Source organism: Boleophthalmus pectinirostris, unplaced genomic scaffold (genome assembly GCF_026225935.1).
Source record: "Boleophthalmus pectinirostris isolate CB_2022bp ecotype Guang Dong unplaced genomic scaffold, ASM2622593v1 HiC_scaffold_14, whole genome shotgun sequence".
NCBI lineage: Eukaryota > Metazoa > Chordata > Actinopteri > Gobiiformes > Gobiidae > Boleophthalmus > Boleophthalmus pectinirostris.
Window position 1 is genome coordinate 10,702,656 of NW_026571047.1, and position 17,466 is coordinate 10,720,121.

The following is a 17,466-nucleotide window of genomic DNA, read 5'->3' on the forward strand; positions in this document are numbered from 1 at the left end:
CATCGGGACTAAACTAGACTCAAACTCTTCTTTTCTTTTGCATTTCCAATTTCAGTAAAGCAACACGTTTGGAGTTGGCATATCACCTGCTTGATTCCATGGAATTACAACGTTAAAACCATATTTTGGAACATTCTTCATGGAGACAGTGAAGCTTCATTCCATAATGTGGAGCATTTCCATAGAAACAAGCAGGAAGAGGTCTTTTTGGCTAAAAAGTTACGCACATGGGGTTTTAACTTCAAATATTAAATCAAATGTTCTACCAATGGAACATGACTTTTTGCAACTGAAACAGGAAAACACATCTAGTTATACTGAAGATAAGAAAAACAACAGCTCTTTGTACTTAAAATAAGAAACTAAATCTAAAACTAAAATACACTTACTTCATTAGTAGATCATTTTATGTCAAGTAAAAAAAGTAAAAAAGTTAAGTAAAATCTACCCAATTCAAATAAAATCTTCTTTTGAGTAGAGTCATTTGAACGTACTTAGATACCACTTTTTTGCAGTGTAGTAGTTGTCTCGCCATTTTTGATTTTTAAACTCTTGACAGATTTATTAGTTACGGTACAATTTTGGCTGCCCACCTCTTTATGTAACCACCTTTGATGACCATGTGTATATAAAAAAGCCAGCTTTACTTACGCAGGTTTGTGGTCCTGGAGACAAAATGCTGTGAGGTCATCCCCAGCCCCTCCTCTCCTCTGAACTGCTCAGTGGGACACCCGCCCTGGAGCACACTGGCCACAGCCCTGCCACCAAACACAGGTGAGACAGGTCAGAGGAAGTACTCATTGTATACCATCTGAGTGGAAATATTATGAATGAAATGATTGTGTAGCAAAGTATAATCTGAGAATTCAATATTTGAACTTGGAGGTGTACTGCTCAACTCTTCTGGTGGAGAATCTCCCACCTGCTTGTCTCCATGTAGATGTTTTTGCTTTACTACAGTATGACATTAAACATATCTATCTAGCATTTACTCATTACGGGTGTTTCTATTGCTCAAAAATACAATAATTCCTTCTGTGAATAGGAGCCACTCTCCACAGATCTGACTTGTAATGTAGAGTAATCCTGAAACCTGCATGTCTCCATTGTGATAGGTAGGTTTAATCTACAATGTGGAACATAGATAAAGCAAAGATAAAGCAATAACATTTACATGGAGACAAGCAGGTGGTGGACCCTTCACTAGAAATGTTATACAGTGCACCTTTAAAGTTACCAGAATTTTGGACATAGGACCTCATTTCCTAGTGAGCCAGAGTGTTTGAGATGTATGGAGACACTTTTTAAAATATTCCATCCAGTCCTTGTATTTACAGAGGTCGCTGGTGCTAGGCTAGTGCATGTCAATGGCCATAGTTAGCCTGCCAAAAACAGTTTTACCCACTCCACAAAGCACCCAAGGCAAAGGAATTATTACGCTAGACTGTCTATCTGTGCTGATAGAATAATTTTAGAAGTAAAACCAACCTTGCATTTGAAGGATTTCTGTCTGAGCTTCCAGATGGAAAGCTTGGCAGCGGCGGACTGATATCACTGAGCACCTATCTTACTGGCAAAGAAATATAGAGAATAGTCCCTCAGCATCTCGCAATTCATGTGAATCAAGGTTAGTTTCATTTCAAACATTTACATCAACATTCTGGTTTAATAATAGATTTGCTTCGGGTGTTTTGTGGAGTGGGTAAGACTGTTTTTAGTGGCAGGATAACTATGGCCATTGACAGGCACTAGCCTAGCACCAGCGACCTCTACAAATACAAGGACTGGATGGATTTTTTTTATTTTTTTTTAAGTGTCTCCACATGTCTCCAACACTCACTAGGAAATGAAGTCCTATGTCCAAAATTTCGGACTGTCCCTTTAAACTTTGAAGAGAGGAGCTTCGTACCAGTTAATAATATTGTTCCATCACCAAAAACATGTCTGGAGAAATTTTAGATGTCATCCATGCATGTTTGAGTAATCTAGCAATCTTTCCCAGGCTCTATTTGATCCCTTCTTACGGTTAAGCATTACAGTCACGTCACCTATGCTCCTGCGCAACTATTTTCCATAAATATACAAAAGTATGATACAAAAAAATACACTACAACTTCACAAACCTGATGCAATGTGCAGTCGCTTCGTTAAAGGGATGCACACTGGTTTTATACAGTGAATATAGCATTTTCAGAACAATAAAAGCTAACAAGGTGATCTAAATATGTTATGTGTTAGCAGTTAATACCCACCCAGTAACAGTGTAATACGCTCTCTTTAAAATACATAGATCTTACATAACTTCCTTCCTGCCTTTTTATTTTAGACCTGTCAAAATGTTCACAAAGTAGTAACTCATTTTTGGATAAGACTTCCAGAGTTCACTCCCCACATGCATCCCTGCTTCTTTCAGCTTCGTAAATGGATTTTTCTAGAAGTTTTATATTTGTGCAATTTGAAGACCATATAGTAGATGTCAAGATGTTGAAAGATGTTAAAGACTGAAATCCTGGTAGTATTTCATGACAGTATTTTAATGGGTTCTTAAACACGAAAAACTGATTTGATTGGTGGCTCTGTGTTCTATTTTAAACACATGGTGCCAATATGCAGGCAATTTGAGAAGCGCATGGATAAAGTCAGTCTATTGAAAGTGACATATACTTCGCAGCTCATCCACACTGTGTTGTAGTACGTTAAAGACATCCCATTTCTCTCACTCCACCTTAAATTCAGTCTCTGTCTTGTACAATACCCATGCTACTTTGACAAACGCGATATCGTATTATTAACAGTGGGAACTCATTGTAGAAATTGTAGCCGGTGGAGTCAAACGCATTACAAGACTGACTACAGCTAACAATCTAATGTGCCATTTTGTATCTATGTATTTTCACACATTCAAACAGCTCACAGTGCAGTCATTGAGTTTTACGTTTTGACGTTTTGTTTGCTCTCTTGTAGAATTACCAAAATACAATAAAAAGTTTGCAATAATCACGAATTTCTGACGTGATTTGTGTGATTTCAATTTGGCTTTATTACACCATTGAAGTTGTACTGCGAAACATTTCTAGTGGAGGGTTCGCCAACTGCTTGTTTCCATGGAGATGTTTTGTTTTGCATGGAACTTTCTACAGCACGGCATTAAACGCACCCATTTCCAAAGAAGCAAGCAAGAGACACTACAAATATGGGTGTGCAAAAATATCAAAATATTTATATATTGTATTGTTTAATGTGATTACAGGGCTACAGTTTTGTTGCTTGTTCAGAGGAAGGAAACTTTTTCACAGTTTTGATGAGTTAAATCGGTGTATTTCATATTCACTTTGCACAAGAGGTGGTTTGACAAAGACTTATTGAAAGATATATTGAATCAATTTGAAATATAGCATATCAAATTGAAAGTGCATTGTTTCAAGTGCATTTTGAGATATGTATCATATCATGGCCAATGTATCGAGGTATGTATCGTATCGGCAACTTCTTAATTATACCCAGCCCTAGATACAAACCAAGTTACTGGTCAGATCTGCGGAGAGGCGACTACGCAGACAATGAGAACGCATGTTTTTTTAAGGTATTTTTAATCAATAATAATACTTTTTATCCATTTAATGCTCTGTGACAAAGTTTTGAACATTCCAGAAAACGCAGTAACGTCTCCATGGAGACAGTTAGGTTGTGGACCCTCTACCTGAAAAGTTGCATAGTGCAGCTTTAAGAATGGAATGGCCAGTGTAGGGAAGAATACTTTGGAATGCAGGTATTAAGTATTCTGTAATTTTTGATGTATTTTCTTACAGAGTACTGCAATCTGAATACTTACAATACTCCCACTGAAAGGCATTATATTATGGATGTAAACAGAACATAAGGTTGAAACAGCTAAGTGTTTTTATGCATGTATTTACCACTTATTAGAGAAGGAAAAAATAATACATGCATGCAACTGCTCCCTTATGCTGGAGAATGTGAACCCTCATTTGCATCAAGTACCACAATGCATTTCTCTGATTATAGGGAAGCAATTGTGTTTTGAAATCCACCAAATGAAACACCAAGACTGTACCAAAATACAGTCTCTCAAAATGTGCATTCTGAAGTCGTATTTTCGGTACAGTTTTACTTTCGAACACTGGGAATAGCACACAAAAAATGTCAGTTTGGCTTAGTTTAATCTTAGTGTGAATCAATCTAAAATGTCACTAAAACAAGTTTATTTACGACACGCTCTACTCGATTCTATCAACAGTCGCCTACATCTGATATTTCATGGGAACTACTCTCTTGTCTCCCCTCTCCACTCTCCGCTCGCTCCTCTCTCCAAGTAAACAAGCGCACTCCGTTCCACAGACGCACCGCGCTGGTCCGCCTTCGCCCGCGCCTCACCTGGACATGTTTTCTCGCTGCGGCCGGTGCGCCTTCTCCAGACCGAGCTTCGTGAAAATCCCCACCAGCGCCATGATCGCCACCACCCCGCAGATGATGTACACTATTAAGTTCGTCTTGTCTTTGGTGCTGTCTCGCATCTTGTTCATCTTATTGTACGGCGTCTGGCCCGTCTTCATCCACACCGGAGTGTCGTAGTTCTTGCAGGTGCTCTGGTCCAGGCGCGAGTGCTTGTAGGAGCAGCAGAAGCGGAAGCCACAGGTGCCGCAGCAGTACAGGTAATTGCCCGTTTTGCAAATAAACGGCGGATCCCACTGGCCCATCACGTCGTAGTAGCCCCTGCACTTGTCCTCGACGTGCGGTGTCTCCTCGGACGCGCTCACCTCCTCCTCCCTGGAACCGTTGGAGGTGGCGATCATCACGAACCCGCCGAGAAGACCCGGCTCTCCGTCAGCCTTGCACACCAGAGCCGTGAGTTTGAGCAACAAGAAGCCCAGGAGAAAGACGTATTTCCCTCGCATCGTGCTTTCCCCGTTACGCGAAAACACTTGGAGAGGTGGTGTCTGGCGAAAAGTCCAGGAACGTACATCCAAACGCGGCGCGCGGTGGCATCTTCTCGCGAAATAAACCTGTAGGATCACGTTGAGTTTTCTCCCTCGCTCTAAACTACTGCCTCTTCTTGTCTACCGTATGGTGTTGTGAGGAGCGCATGACTTGGACACATCCATCGGCGCGCTCTTTACGCACAGTGGCGGGTGAAAGAGAGAGAGAGAGAAAGAGAGAGAGCCTGGTGCGCACGGGAGAGGATGGAGAGGAAGAGGAGGAGGAGGAGAGAACAGAGTCGGTTTGGAGAGAGAGGCAGACGTTGGAGAGTGGAAGACTATAAACGAGAAAGAGACACAAAGGAGAGAGATTCATGCGCTTTTACACTTGGAGGTGGTGGCCATTGTTTGAAGAATTCTCACAGCGTAATTCTGAGCAACGAAACAATATAAAGACAACTGAACCATTGTTGTAAATATGACAATAAATATATTTAATTCGTTTTTCCCTATTTTCTGGTCATTTGGGATTTTCATAGAGCGTTGAATCAATTGGACACGTTACATTAAGGCCTATTGCATACAGTTCTATCCAAAATTTGTTTTTACTGAAATTAAAATTATTGGGCACATAGTCACAGGTACATATACTTGTAAACTTGTATCGTATAATGATAAATAGTATAAAATAGACATGTCAAACTCAGGCCCAGGGACCAAATTTGGCCCGCAATATAAATATATTTGGTCCGCGAGATCATATCAAATCTGTATTAGAGCTATAGAGACATTATTTAATATTTTGTTATTATTTTATATTATGCATGTTCTGGATTCAGTGTTTAAGCAAAACTATTATTAAAGATTTATTTTAATAAGAAAAGGTTTAACATCATGTATCTCGAAAGAAGAGAAAACATGCAGATATGGTTGAAATTTTTCAATAAATATTTAGTTTGGCCACGACTTAGTTCCAGTTTTTAATTTTGGCCCTCTATGAATTTGAGTTTGACACTCCTGGTATAAAATATGTGTATGATTCACAACAGTTATGCTAATTTGAAGGTACCAACATATTTTTTTCAAGATGGTTACCAATAATCAAGCATAATTGGAATCTTATTTTAGTTTTAATGCAAGATATTTTTATTTTATTTTATTTTATTTTATTCCCTAATCTTTCATGTCTTTGCAATAGGGGGACCTTGGACAGTGACCAGGGATTTTCAGCACCATGGAGAGAGGCCCTTTGAAAACGTGTCAGGGAAACTAATTAGACTATTAAATAAAGTACAGTTTTAGCCCTAGATTTGATAAAATAATACAGATAAATCCAATATGTTATTATGTGTTATTTAAACGTGTCGCAATGTGCATTTTCACACGTCTGAAGTAGACTGGTTCAACAGGTTGTACAGTACTGCCCGATAGCGTCACTGGGGGCCGCTGTGGGAGGATCCGGCTGGTGCGCACACTCAGAGCGGCGGAGCTCCGAGTCCCACAGCGAGGACACAGGGCAGAGGACAAGAAGACGGGAGGACACATCACTTTTGAACAACAAACCGCATCCGATCGGACTCATGGCTGTCAACGAGTCGGATATCTTTCTCAGGGCGACGCAGCGCACGTTCCGCGGGCTGACTGAAGGTAAGTATTAGCATGTTAGCCAAACTTCCGAGCTAACCCCTTCAGCTATCCTGAGCTCGGTGCGCTCTCATCGGCTCTGTGACAAGCGCCGATGGCTCTGCAAAGTTACAGAAGTGACCTAGAAACATGCACGGAACAAAATCTGTGTCATTTTGAGGTTGTTTTGAACTTCCTTTAACACGGGAGCTAACGGGATGCTAAGTGCTAACGCGTTGGCAGTAGTTTGCATAACACCTGTCTTGTGTGAAAGAAGTATTGTCAGCTGCTTTAAACCAGTCGTATAACACTGTGCTTATCTAATAGTCTGTCATACATCGTTTTAATATGTCCACTGAAGCGTAGTCACTGTAAAAAATTTACTTTACTTGATTCTTTTTGAGCTACTCGAACTTCTGTTACAAAAGCCATAGAACTGATTACCGCTACTACAAGACCTTAATTGACCTTTTACTTGTGGCCAATTGAGAAGTGAAAGAAGCCTAATCATGCTTAGTAATGAACTACTTCAAATATTTTACTTTTACTATGTTTTAGTTTGGAAAATGTATAATGTCACAGATGAGGTTTTGGAGATATGCCAAATTTTAATATTCCATATATCATCTATAATTCAAACTTTTGTAAATAATGTCTAGTGTAATCTCCCAGACAATAGTATAAATAGTACAAAGTGATATTTCTGGACTTTTTTGTGTAATTTTACAGTCCATTCGTGTTTTTTCACCCATTCCTAATTTTAGTGCGGGATAATTCTGAGTAATAAAAACAGTATAATCGTCTGGCGCTGGACCTTCCACCCTTATTTTGCCACTTTTTTCTTACTATGATTTTTCATTAGCGCACACTTCGGGACATTACAAGTATGGGTTTTTTTATTTCAACTTGGCCCCGTTCAGTGTCAGGTCCCCCAGAACCCCTTCTGAGGGACCCATCTTGTGTGAAATGATTTGAGTCTGTTGAAAGTGGTGCTATAGTCACATACAGTGTCACATAGTCACGAAATCAGGAACAAAGAATTCAAACATGATAAGGAATGTAACATTATAACCTTTGAGAGGTTTATCTATTTCTGTTTACAGTTATTAGACCATTTATAGAAATAAATATTTAAAAATTGCAATCTCAAGCACAAATCTTCTCCACAAAGTAACTGACTGTGACACATTAGCATTGAATAGAAAACTTGCCCAATTTGTCAGCTTCAAATAAACCCCAAGATGATCTCAGTGAGATTTTAGTTGTGTATCTTTTATAAAACTGAGTTTTGGGGGGTTTAAAAGGAGGACGGGGTCAAAATCATACACAGCAGAAAATAACGACTTCCTTTAGCCACAGACTTTGGACTGTTTGTGGTAAATTTTTATATTTTATTGCAACATTTTATACTTCATATACACATTTTGTACGTATATCAATTCTTTTTAGACAATATGTTATAAATGTGTAAGATATGGTCAATGTAACATGAGTGTAAAGCAACATCATTGTAATTGTGAGACATGATCAGTGACATCATTCTCTTAGAGTTCAATCACTTGTTATTTATTGAAGCATAATCTTGTACTTATTTAGTGAAATTTGCGCTCATATCTATGGATTTTCATTTTCATGTGGTCCTGTCTCAGGTTTAACGCTACTGGCACAGTAGAGTACAGTGGTTAATAATGTTATGTGTGGCACTTCATGTTATACGGACAGGTGGTGAAGTCTGTGATAAAACCCTGGATAGGGACAAAATGTTAGCAGCTAGCATCCTTACTTTTTATATTCAAACACACTGAACACGTCTGAGGTCATACCACTAGATTTGGACATATTATGTTTTTTATTGACAAAAAACAGGATGGCCATTTGTACTAATCTATTATGGGACCTGCTTCAGTCTGAGTTCAGATGCCACTCCGTGCACACACACCTCACAGGATTGTGAAATTTGGTACAAATTATGCTGAAAGGATGGGTAAAATAATTAAATAGGATTCTTGAGTGTAGAGTTTTTAAGTTGTCAAACATTTGCCACTTAAAAAAGGTCTAAAATGACCATAAAAAAGACCTGACATTGTATAAAAGTATAAAATGTTATAATAAAATATAATAATTTACCACAAACAGTCCAAAGTCTAAGCTAACGGAAGTTGTTATTTTCTGCTAGGTGTGATTTTGACCCTGCCCAAAACTCAAACATTTTTAAATACAAAACTGAAATCTCACTGAGATAATATTTCATATATAAACACGAATTGTGCCGAGTTTGAATAAAATCCATGAAAACTGACTTGAATTTTTATTCTTAAATCTGCCAGTTTCCCATGGAACGGCCCCAAATGAATTTTATGGCCAAATGACTGAGAATTCTGTGCGTGGGTTTGGGGTGTGGAACATTATTTCTGATATAGCAGGTGATCTGTTTGAGACACAGAGCTCATCTTAGGGTTACATCCTAAACTATTTTTATTGTCTTCAAACTATATTTCTCACTATGATGGGCTTTTATTTTATATGTACGTTTACACAAGTTCATTTTAAACAATTTGCAGTGGGCCAAATGTATTCCTTGCTTATGCATTCTGAACATCCCAATTATTTTGAGTTTATAAGCGATTTTCACAACTCTCAGTGACTAGTGTGGAGGGTAACACTAACAGCAATGCTAATGCACAGTTCCTGATTATTAAACAACCAAATGCTTTCTAATTAGAAGCAGACAGCATGCAGTGAACATATTTAGACCTCAAGAGTTGTACTTTACTGTGAAACAAATTTTGCTCAAATACAAAACAACATGACCTTTACACTCCCGCCCATTTTTCAAAACTTTACCTCACAGCTGAACACTTTTAAGAAGGTATAAAAATCACAGTTGGCTTTTGTCGTTTCATTTTATGTTTACTGACTCTCACCTACACGCTAATTTGTTTACCACCAACCGGGTTTAAGAATCGGTTTATACCAGAGGGAAGAACTCCGGGGGCAAAGTCGGTGTAAAAACTGAAATGTGGAGTATTTGATTATTGTGGCTGGAGCAGGCCCCTGGTGCTCTCATGTGAAACGATGATTAGTTTGGTTTCCAGTGTCGCCGTCTGCCACCTGAGAAATAGTTACAATTCCTGTGTGAAACTTGTGCTCAGCTGGTACGCGCACTCTGGGGCACGCGCTTCCATTGCTTTGTCAGTGGAGATTGGTATGCGCAGTAGTGTTTTTATGTCTATGAAGAATCTCTAAAGGTAAAGCAGAGTTTTGTTTATATATTTATTTGTCTGTTTATCTATTTATTTGACAGGAACGTTGCACAATATATTTTGCACAGACCAGATTTAGCTACAAGTTTCGAAGGCTCTGGTTAAAGTAGAGTGGATAACGTAGCTCTACATACTACAAGTTTTTAATGACTTTGATGTAGTTCATTAAGTCTGAATAGACCAAATTTGAATAAAACAAATATAGATTATGATTATGTCTTCTCATCATTAAAAGTACTGTATGTAACTGCCTGGAGGTATTGTGTCACCTGCATGATTCCGTGGAAATAGAAAGTTATAGAGCCCTCTTAAAGGCGTGTGGTAAAAAGGGACTGTAGGTGAGTCTGTCATAAATTTAAAATGACATAATTTGTGGAAAATAATCCAAACCTGCCCTACATATCGACCCCAAAAATATCAGCAGAGCATATCAGCCATAAATTGCTATGCCACAGTCTGCAGTGGCCATGAAATTAAAATAAAACATATGGTCAATCATTTGTTAAAACCATACTTGGGTACCTACATTCTCCATGGAAATAAATAAGTTTTATGCTATACTTTGACAGATTATTGTCAAAGGAACAACAATTCCATGGAAACAAGCAGGCCAAGGAAGTTTTTCAGATCTCATACTGTGGAATATTCTAAGCAAAGCAATAGTATGTCCATGATGGACACATGCAGGTGGCCAACTCCCTCCAGAAAAGTTACATTTAACTTAACTAATCTGCAGCCTTCCTGCTGGCTGTAAGACTTCCAAAAGGCTGGATCAAAGCTGAGTTGGTATGCCTGATGGAGTTTGAAGATGATCATCATTATAAAAGTTAGCATGTCATCCCTGTTGGGTTCATAAATGTCAATTAGGCTGAGGGGAGATCTCCTGTATTTCCCAGAAGCACCCCTCCTCTCTCTCTCTCTCTCTCTCTCTCTCTCTCTGTCTCTCTGGAGGACAGGACTCATTTGGGAGTGTGCTGCACATGGAGCATGTTAAACACAGAGCTGAGCTGTAGCCCACAGTGAGAGCTTCTCCATTGCATACAGATGGAACACGCACTTCTGCTTTTAGTCGCATTACAGATGCTTTTGCTTTTGCTTTCTATTTGGATTTATCCTTGACAACTAACAATATGACAAATAAAAATTCAAAAGTCTCCTAAACGTACCACACAACTGAAGTAACTGAGATGTATTTTTACCCTCATACAGACCAAAATACATCAGTGTCATTGCACTTTGAACACTCATGTTATTCATTAAAGCAGAGTTGGCAAACCTTGAAAGAGAGAAAGAAGAAAAAAAAACATTAATGGACAATCCCAGGACCCTTAATGTAACAACTGTAAATAATTTAAGACAGCAAACATACAAAAAAAAGTTAATAATACTTTTATTTTAGCCTTTTTTTTTTCAAAGGTCAATGACAACTAATTTGTGACTCAAACTGTGTGTACCATTTTAAGATGTCTGTCTGAGAAAAGTATATTTTTAGACCAGTCTGAATCGCAGGATGCCCTGATGCCTGGGCAGAGGTCTGATTTGTTTAGTCCTTCCTGTTTCTTTACATTACTATTACATTATTACCTACCACAATGGTTTCATAAGGTTTCATAATACCCAGCGCCTGTGAGCCACTCTAATAAAGCATGTTGTTTTTATTTATTGCAGGGTGATCTCTGTGTATGAGTGTATGAGTTGATTCACGTTTTCTCGTTCGCTCCAAATACCTGGCCTTATCCTTAAAGACAAGCTTTCTAACATGTTACAACATTGCTCCCTCATCAATAGGGGAGTGCAAAAATATTGAAATATTGATATATCGTATCATTTAATGTGATGATACAGTATCAGTATCATGGGCTGCTGTATTGATATATCACCAAGAGTAATTTTTGGTACATTTTACTAAATTAGTTTGAGTAAGAGCTACAAAAGTGTTGACATTTTCACTATTTTGATGAGTAAAATTTGTGTTTTTCAAATTATCTTTGCACAAACTTCGTAGACTTAGTAAACTTTTAGTATCATAAACATGATTTAGCCTTTTTTACAATGAACCGTATCAAATCAATGTGAATTATACCGTATCGAAAGCTCACTGTATTGAAAAACGTATTGTATCATGGCCTATGTATCGAGGTATGTATCGTATCGACAACTTCTTAATGATACCCTAACCCTACTCATCAAAAACATTCCAGAGTGAAGAGCCATTCATACATGTTTGAGTGATCTAGGGATCTCTCCTGGGCCTACAACTTCACAAACCTGATGTGCTGTTCAGTACGTAGTTTAGTGTAGTAGTGGAATGCACGCTTGATTGTGTGTGGTAGCGCTCTGAAGGGGGAGTGAGATCAAAAGAAGGGGAAACTCACAGCATCAAAGACAAAACTGAAACCAATTACACATTTTAAAACATTGTTCTCAGCAAATATAGCATTATCAGAACAATAAAAGGTAACATGGAGATCTAAATATATTATGTGTTAGCTGTTAATTCCCCGTAGAAGCGTAATGCTCCTTCTTTCACTGCTACCTTCCGAGAGCCCACTTTGTTAATGAACATTTGAGTTTCATTAGGCTGTAGTGCTCCTCTCGTGTACACTATCAGCCTTATGTAAAACACTTGTGGTGCCACTCGCGGGTCTACATGTAGTCGCTTGTTAATTATTGAACAATGGTAACGCACAGATTCAATTCAAGACAGGGCACTGGATTCCCCATGGACCTCCAGTACCCACGTCTCAACCAGGATCATAAAGAACTACTACTTCCTCTGGGTCGCGTCTGCTCCAAGAGTGGATATAAGGCTTCTACATGAAATGCCTTCTGCCCAGTGACTAATGCAATGAGATGACACCTAATCTCTCTGGCTTTTTATGTCTTTGTACTGTATGCGCACGGACTTGAGATAAAAAAGTTTGCTCTGGAAGATAAATCTAAAGGGCATTCGCAATCAGCAAAGATGGTGTTAACGCGCAAAAGCACTTTCAGTAAATTCAGTTTTCCTGTTTCAAGGTGACGGGAAAGAAGCATAGTAAAGAACATAGTAAAATTTTGTGTGTTTATTTTCATCCATGTTGTAGGCCTTTTACAGTAATTACTATATGTATTTAACGTTGAGTAAATGATAGTTGGAACAGTATATTTTGGTGTTCATTATTTATCGTGGATGTGTGTTCTCTGCAATAGTGAGAAGATTTGCATTATTTTTGTTGTAATATGATACGATTTGAGCGGTGTGTTTTTCATGGCCGGTGCCAATTGTTTAGAGTCCAGAACAACTGATGGCCAATGAGATCTGACGGTATTTTTTGGCTGATTGCATAGAGCCGATTTGGATTATTTTTGCCAAATTATGTAACTTTAATTTACAACAAAATCAGCTACAGTGCCTTTATTTACCACAAGCCTTCAAGACGGCTGCAAAGTTATCTGTTTTCATTAAGGTGTTCAAATAAAGCTTTGTGTGTATTCAAAACAAAATATCAACCTGTGCTGGAGATTTAAGGCCTGTAACCAATTCATTAAAAAATGCAAATACCTGCCAATATATCGGTCTATCTCTACTTATTAGGGATGGGAGAGTTGATATCGAAGTATTGATATGTAGATAATGACTCAGATGTGGGCATTGTATCGATATCAAAAATGTATTAGTAATTAAAAAGTAATTATTACTTAATTCTAGTTGTTGCAGCACATGCCTTTTAATGATATTGTCTGTTTAATAATAAATAATATGGTTTGTTGGGATTTTCTTGCTACTACTTTGTCAGTGGTTAGCCAGGCTGGTGCCACCTAGTGCCTCTTCTAGTTTCTTTCCAGCGACTAGGTCAGGAATTGGAATACATTAGATGGTTTGCAAGAAACCCTGGAAGTTGGCCAGTGTGTGGTCTACAATCAGCAAAGAGCTATGAAGCCATAACGTCAAACTCAAGTGTTTGTCTGGGTCCCTTTTGTGGTACAGCACAACTGTAAATAAAACGGTCAGTACGGTGGATGGTGGATGTAGACGAAGACATACATTCTGTATTGGCAACGATTCCCGAGACCGAGGATTTAAAGCTGGAACAAAGAGAATGTTTGGTGAATTTTATCAAGGGGAAAAACATTATTGCCCTTCTTCCTACGGGTTTTGGCTCATTACATATGTCACGACCAAATAGCAATGATTGGTTAAATAAAAAAAAGTACCTGCCTACCGTTGAACGAACAAATCCTAATGCTGCAAGGTCAGACGGTTTCCATGAAGTGAAACGAGCTGATGAATCAGGCTAGTCAGTGGTAGGGGTGTGCAGAAATAGTAAATCTGGTGATACAGTATTGATATTGTTGGTTTTTCTATGTTTTGCTAAATCATTTTCAGATGGTACTTTTTAAAGGAAGTAAACTTGTGTAGAATTTAGAGGACGTAAACATGTTTACAGTTTAGAGGAAGTAAACTTGTATCTCAGAATACCATGTGACATATGTGGATTATCATGTATTTCCATATTGTGCTAATGTTGTATCGTGTATACATATCGTGTGATCCTGACGGTCCTTCGGTAAATAATGTTGTTTTTCCAGATGTGGAGGGGGAGTGGAGAGGTCCGTTCTGTTTCATCCAGGGTGCAGACCCTCAGCTGGGCTTGATGAAGTCATGGAAAGAGGGCGGAGAAGGAGATGAGTGGGCGGAGGAAGTGGAGCTCACCAAACAGGCTGTGGAGGCGATGAACAGACTACAGCCCAGACCCAGGTTCATGGTGCTGTGTGGAGACCTGGTCCATGCCATGCCAGGTTAGAGACACAACGTACAGAAGCATGTTAAAGATCTGGTTTGATTTAATCTATTCAGAATGACTTGCATATACTGTGTACAAGCTTCCCTAATGGCAAGGTAGATGAATAAAGGAGATTGAACTGCCAACTTGTAAATACTTGAACATCCATTGGAAATGTTCAGGAATAATTTCAAGAAGGGCTCAAAAATTTATTGTATTTTAATCAAAATTTGAATTGCAATTAGCAAATCGCAAAAGCTGCTCAAACAAACTGTCTTATTCTGGATAAAAACTGCTGACCCTGTAGTTTAATTATCTATATGATGAATTCTAGAAAGTGATTCTTTTATTAGCTTGTCAATTAATATTTTAGTCTTTTGTCAATTCTTCTTGACTTTTCACAGAATCTGATTATTAAAACATAAATCACAAATTTAATCGCAATCAGAATGAAAAACAGCATACATACAAGTTTCTCAATAGCAAGGTAGATAAAAAGGGGATTGAAGTGGAAAGTTGTGAAATGTTTGAACAGCATATATCGTTGCCTTGAAGAGCTGGAGTTGTGTTTTGTTTCTCACACGTTTCAGGAACCCTTTTTTTAACCTTTATTATTAGGCTGTCTACATCTCCAAAGCTCAAAACACTTGCGATGAAACAGTAGTTTTCAAATTAACAGCTACCTTTATCTTTAGGTCAGTAGAGATTGGCCATTCCTGGGCTGAAATCATCCAAGTGATTCTAGTGAAGGTGTATGGAGTTAAAAAACACAGTGGATCTCAGCCTAAATACCCAGGGTTTGTGTGTTAAACAATGAAACAAAACACAACTCCAGGTCTGTTTTTGATGAGGAAATGACATTAGAACAGATCAAAAAATAGTGTAATATGAGCCCTTTAAGGTAAGTAATTACAAGCAAGTACAACTAAATCTGGCGTGCTGGACAGCCTTTGCCTGTAAAGTCTGTGGCAGATGTCTCGTCATCTGGCAAAATAACAAAATCTGGTTCAAACTGTTCCCCATAAAACATTATCGTAAGTATTTCTACAAAAAGGTAAGCATAATAGTAGTATTCAATCTTGCTGTCAGTGCGCTATAATCTGCAATATGCTTCATGGTTATACAAAGCACAGCAAAACTACATTTGACGAACTTGAGCGACCTCTGATTTTAGCATATAGATACGTTTTTTCCTCCTTGTATTTATAAATGTGTGACTTCATGCTGTTTCTCGGAATAATTCGAAATCACCTGCTGTGTTCTTATAGCTACAGCCCACAGCACACGCCTGGACTACCTTCTTTTACAGGCAGCTCTTCTTTAGCGCTGTATGGACAATGAGTACACTCCACACTGGCATATGCTTAAGTGTCTACCCGTTACCATCTTAATCTCACTGAACATAAACTCCCAGATGCTGTGGGTCCTTAACTCTTTGTGTCACCTCTCCCACTCAAACCGAATCAAGCAGTAGCGCCCCCATGAGACCCATTTCGGAACATCCACTCGTGCAGATGTTATACGTGCTTAAAGAGACTCTGAGATGACATTTAACTGCGGTGACTCCACATTTCACACATTTTCGAGTGCTCACCAGTCAAACGGTTTTACAGCGTGCGCAAATGACAAACAGCCCCGTTCTCATTATGTGGTATGTTATTGGAATTAGAGGCAGCCAACAAAATACTATGAAGTGGCAAATTACACAGTCAATAAATCAAGTATCTTTCAAATTGAATGTTATGTAAAAGGTTTTATTCTCTTGTTTTGATACACCCATATAGCTCAGTGTGACAGTAATAGAATTCTAATCTATAAAACATTAAGGACCTTGAAGGATATATACAATTGTGCGGTGTGCAGATCCCTAGATATTCTTTTATGGCCCGTGAGATGACAGGCAGGATTAAGAGGACTAATAAAAGCATAACAGTGACGATGCTCCTCAGTTCACCGATTAAAAAGTAGTTAACTTAAATGTGCTCTATGTAACTTTTTGGTGGAAGGTCTGCTTACCTGCTTGATTCCATGCATAGAGAAGTTAATGCTTTGCCTAAATGCAGTAGCCAGGCTGGTGCCACTTAGTACCTCCGCTCAATTTTATTTCTCTCCAACAACTAGGTAAGGAATTGGAATATACAAGACGGTTTGCTAGAACCTTGGAAGTTCGAGTCCGGGCACCAGACAATTAGCGATGAACAAAAAGAATGGTGAATTTTACCAAGGGGATTGATGTTATTGACCTTCTTCCTACAGGATTTGGGAAAAGCTTAATATACTAGTTAGTCCCGTTAGCGGCGCACTACACTACATGCGTCACAGCAAAATAGCACTGATTGGTTAAATAAAAAAAGTTTGCTCGCCTACCATCAACCAAACGAATTCTAAAACTGCGAGGTCAGATGGTTTCCACAAAGTGAAACCGGCTGATGAATTAGGCTATAAATGCATTGCTGTATGGCCTTAAACCTATCTATCTTAATAATAATAATGCATCAGTCTTATATAGTGCTTCTCCAGACGCTGAAAGTCACTTTACAATTCCATACAATTCCATTATTCATTCACTCCACACTCGATTACTGTTGTAACCACAGCTGCCCTGGGTCAGACTGACAGAAGTGAGGCTGCCAATTGACGCAGTTGGCTCCTGTGACCACCATCACCATTCACACACACACCACTTTCATACTAGTCAATGTGAATGAAGTGTCTTGCCTAAACTGGCACCACACTGTACCACTTGGCTTTCCCAGTGCTCTCCCATCCAAGTATTAACCAAGCCCGGCCTTGCTGAGATCTGACATCAGGTTTCGACAAGAAGGTTTGGCCACACTTCTTGCTTAATATGCTACTGTGGGAGATTCCAGGAAAGGT

The 17,466-nt window shown here is 38.7% G+C and overlaps 2 protein-coding genes across 3 annotated transcripts in view; one reads left to right on the forward strand and one right to left on the reverse strand.

Moving 5' to 3' along the window:
• shisa9a (shisa family member 9a) overlaps positions 1-4,916 on the reverse strand; it is a 142,728-nt gene extending 137,812 nt beyond the window's left edge. Inside the window, exons 1-2 of the mRNA XM_020924424.2 lie at positions 4,396-4,916; positions 652-758 (exon numbers count right to left, since the gene is read on the reverse strand). Coding sequence (XP_020780083.2) covers positions 652-758; positions 4,396-4,916 — 628 coding nt within the window. The remainder of the gene's footprint in view (positions 1-651; positions 759-4,395) is intronic.
• A 1,478-nt stretch (positions 4,917-6,394) lies between these two features.
• cpped1 (calcineurin-like phosphoesterase domain containing 1) overlaps positions 6,395-17,466 on the forward strand; it is a 61,463-nt gene continuing 50,391 nt past the window's right edge. For both annotated transcript variants that reach the window (XR_008631749.1, XM_020924221.2), the window contains exons 1-2: positions 6,395-6,584; positions 14,396-14,605. Coding sequence is in view for 1 of the 2 variants with exons in the window: in XM_020924221.2 (XP_020779880.2) it covers positions 6,518-6,584; positions 14,396-14,605 (277 nt within the window). In the remaining variant the exon portion in view is untranslated. The remainder of the gene's footprint in view (positions 6,585-14,395; positions 14,606-17,466) is intronic.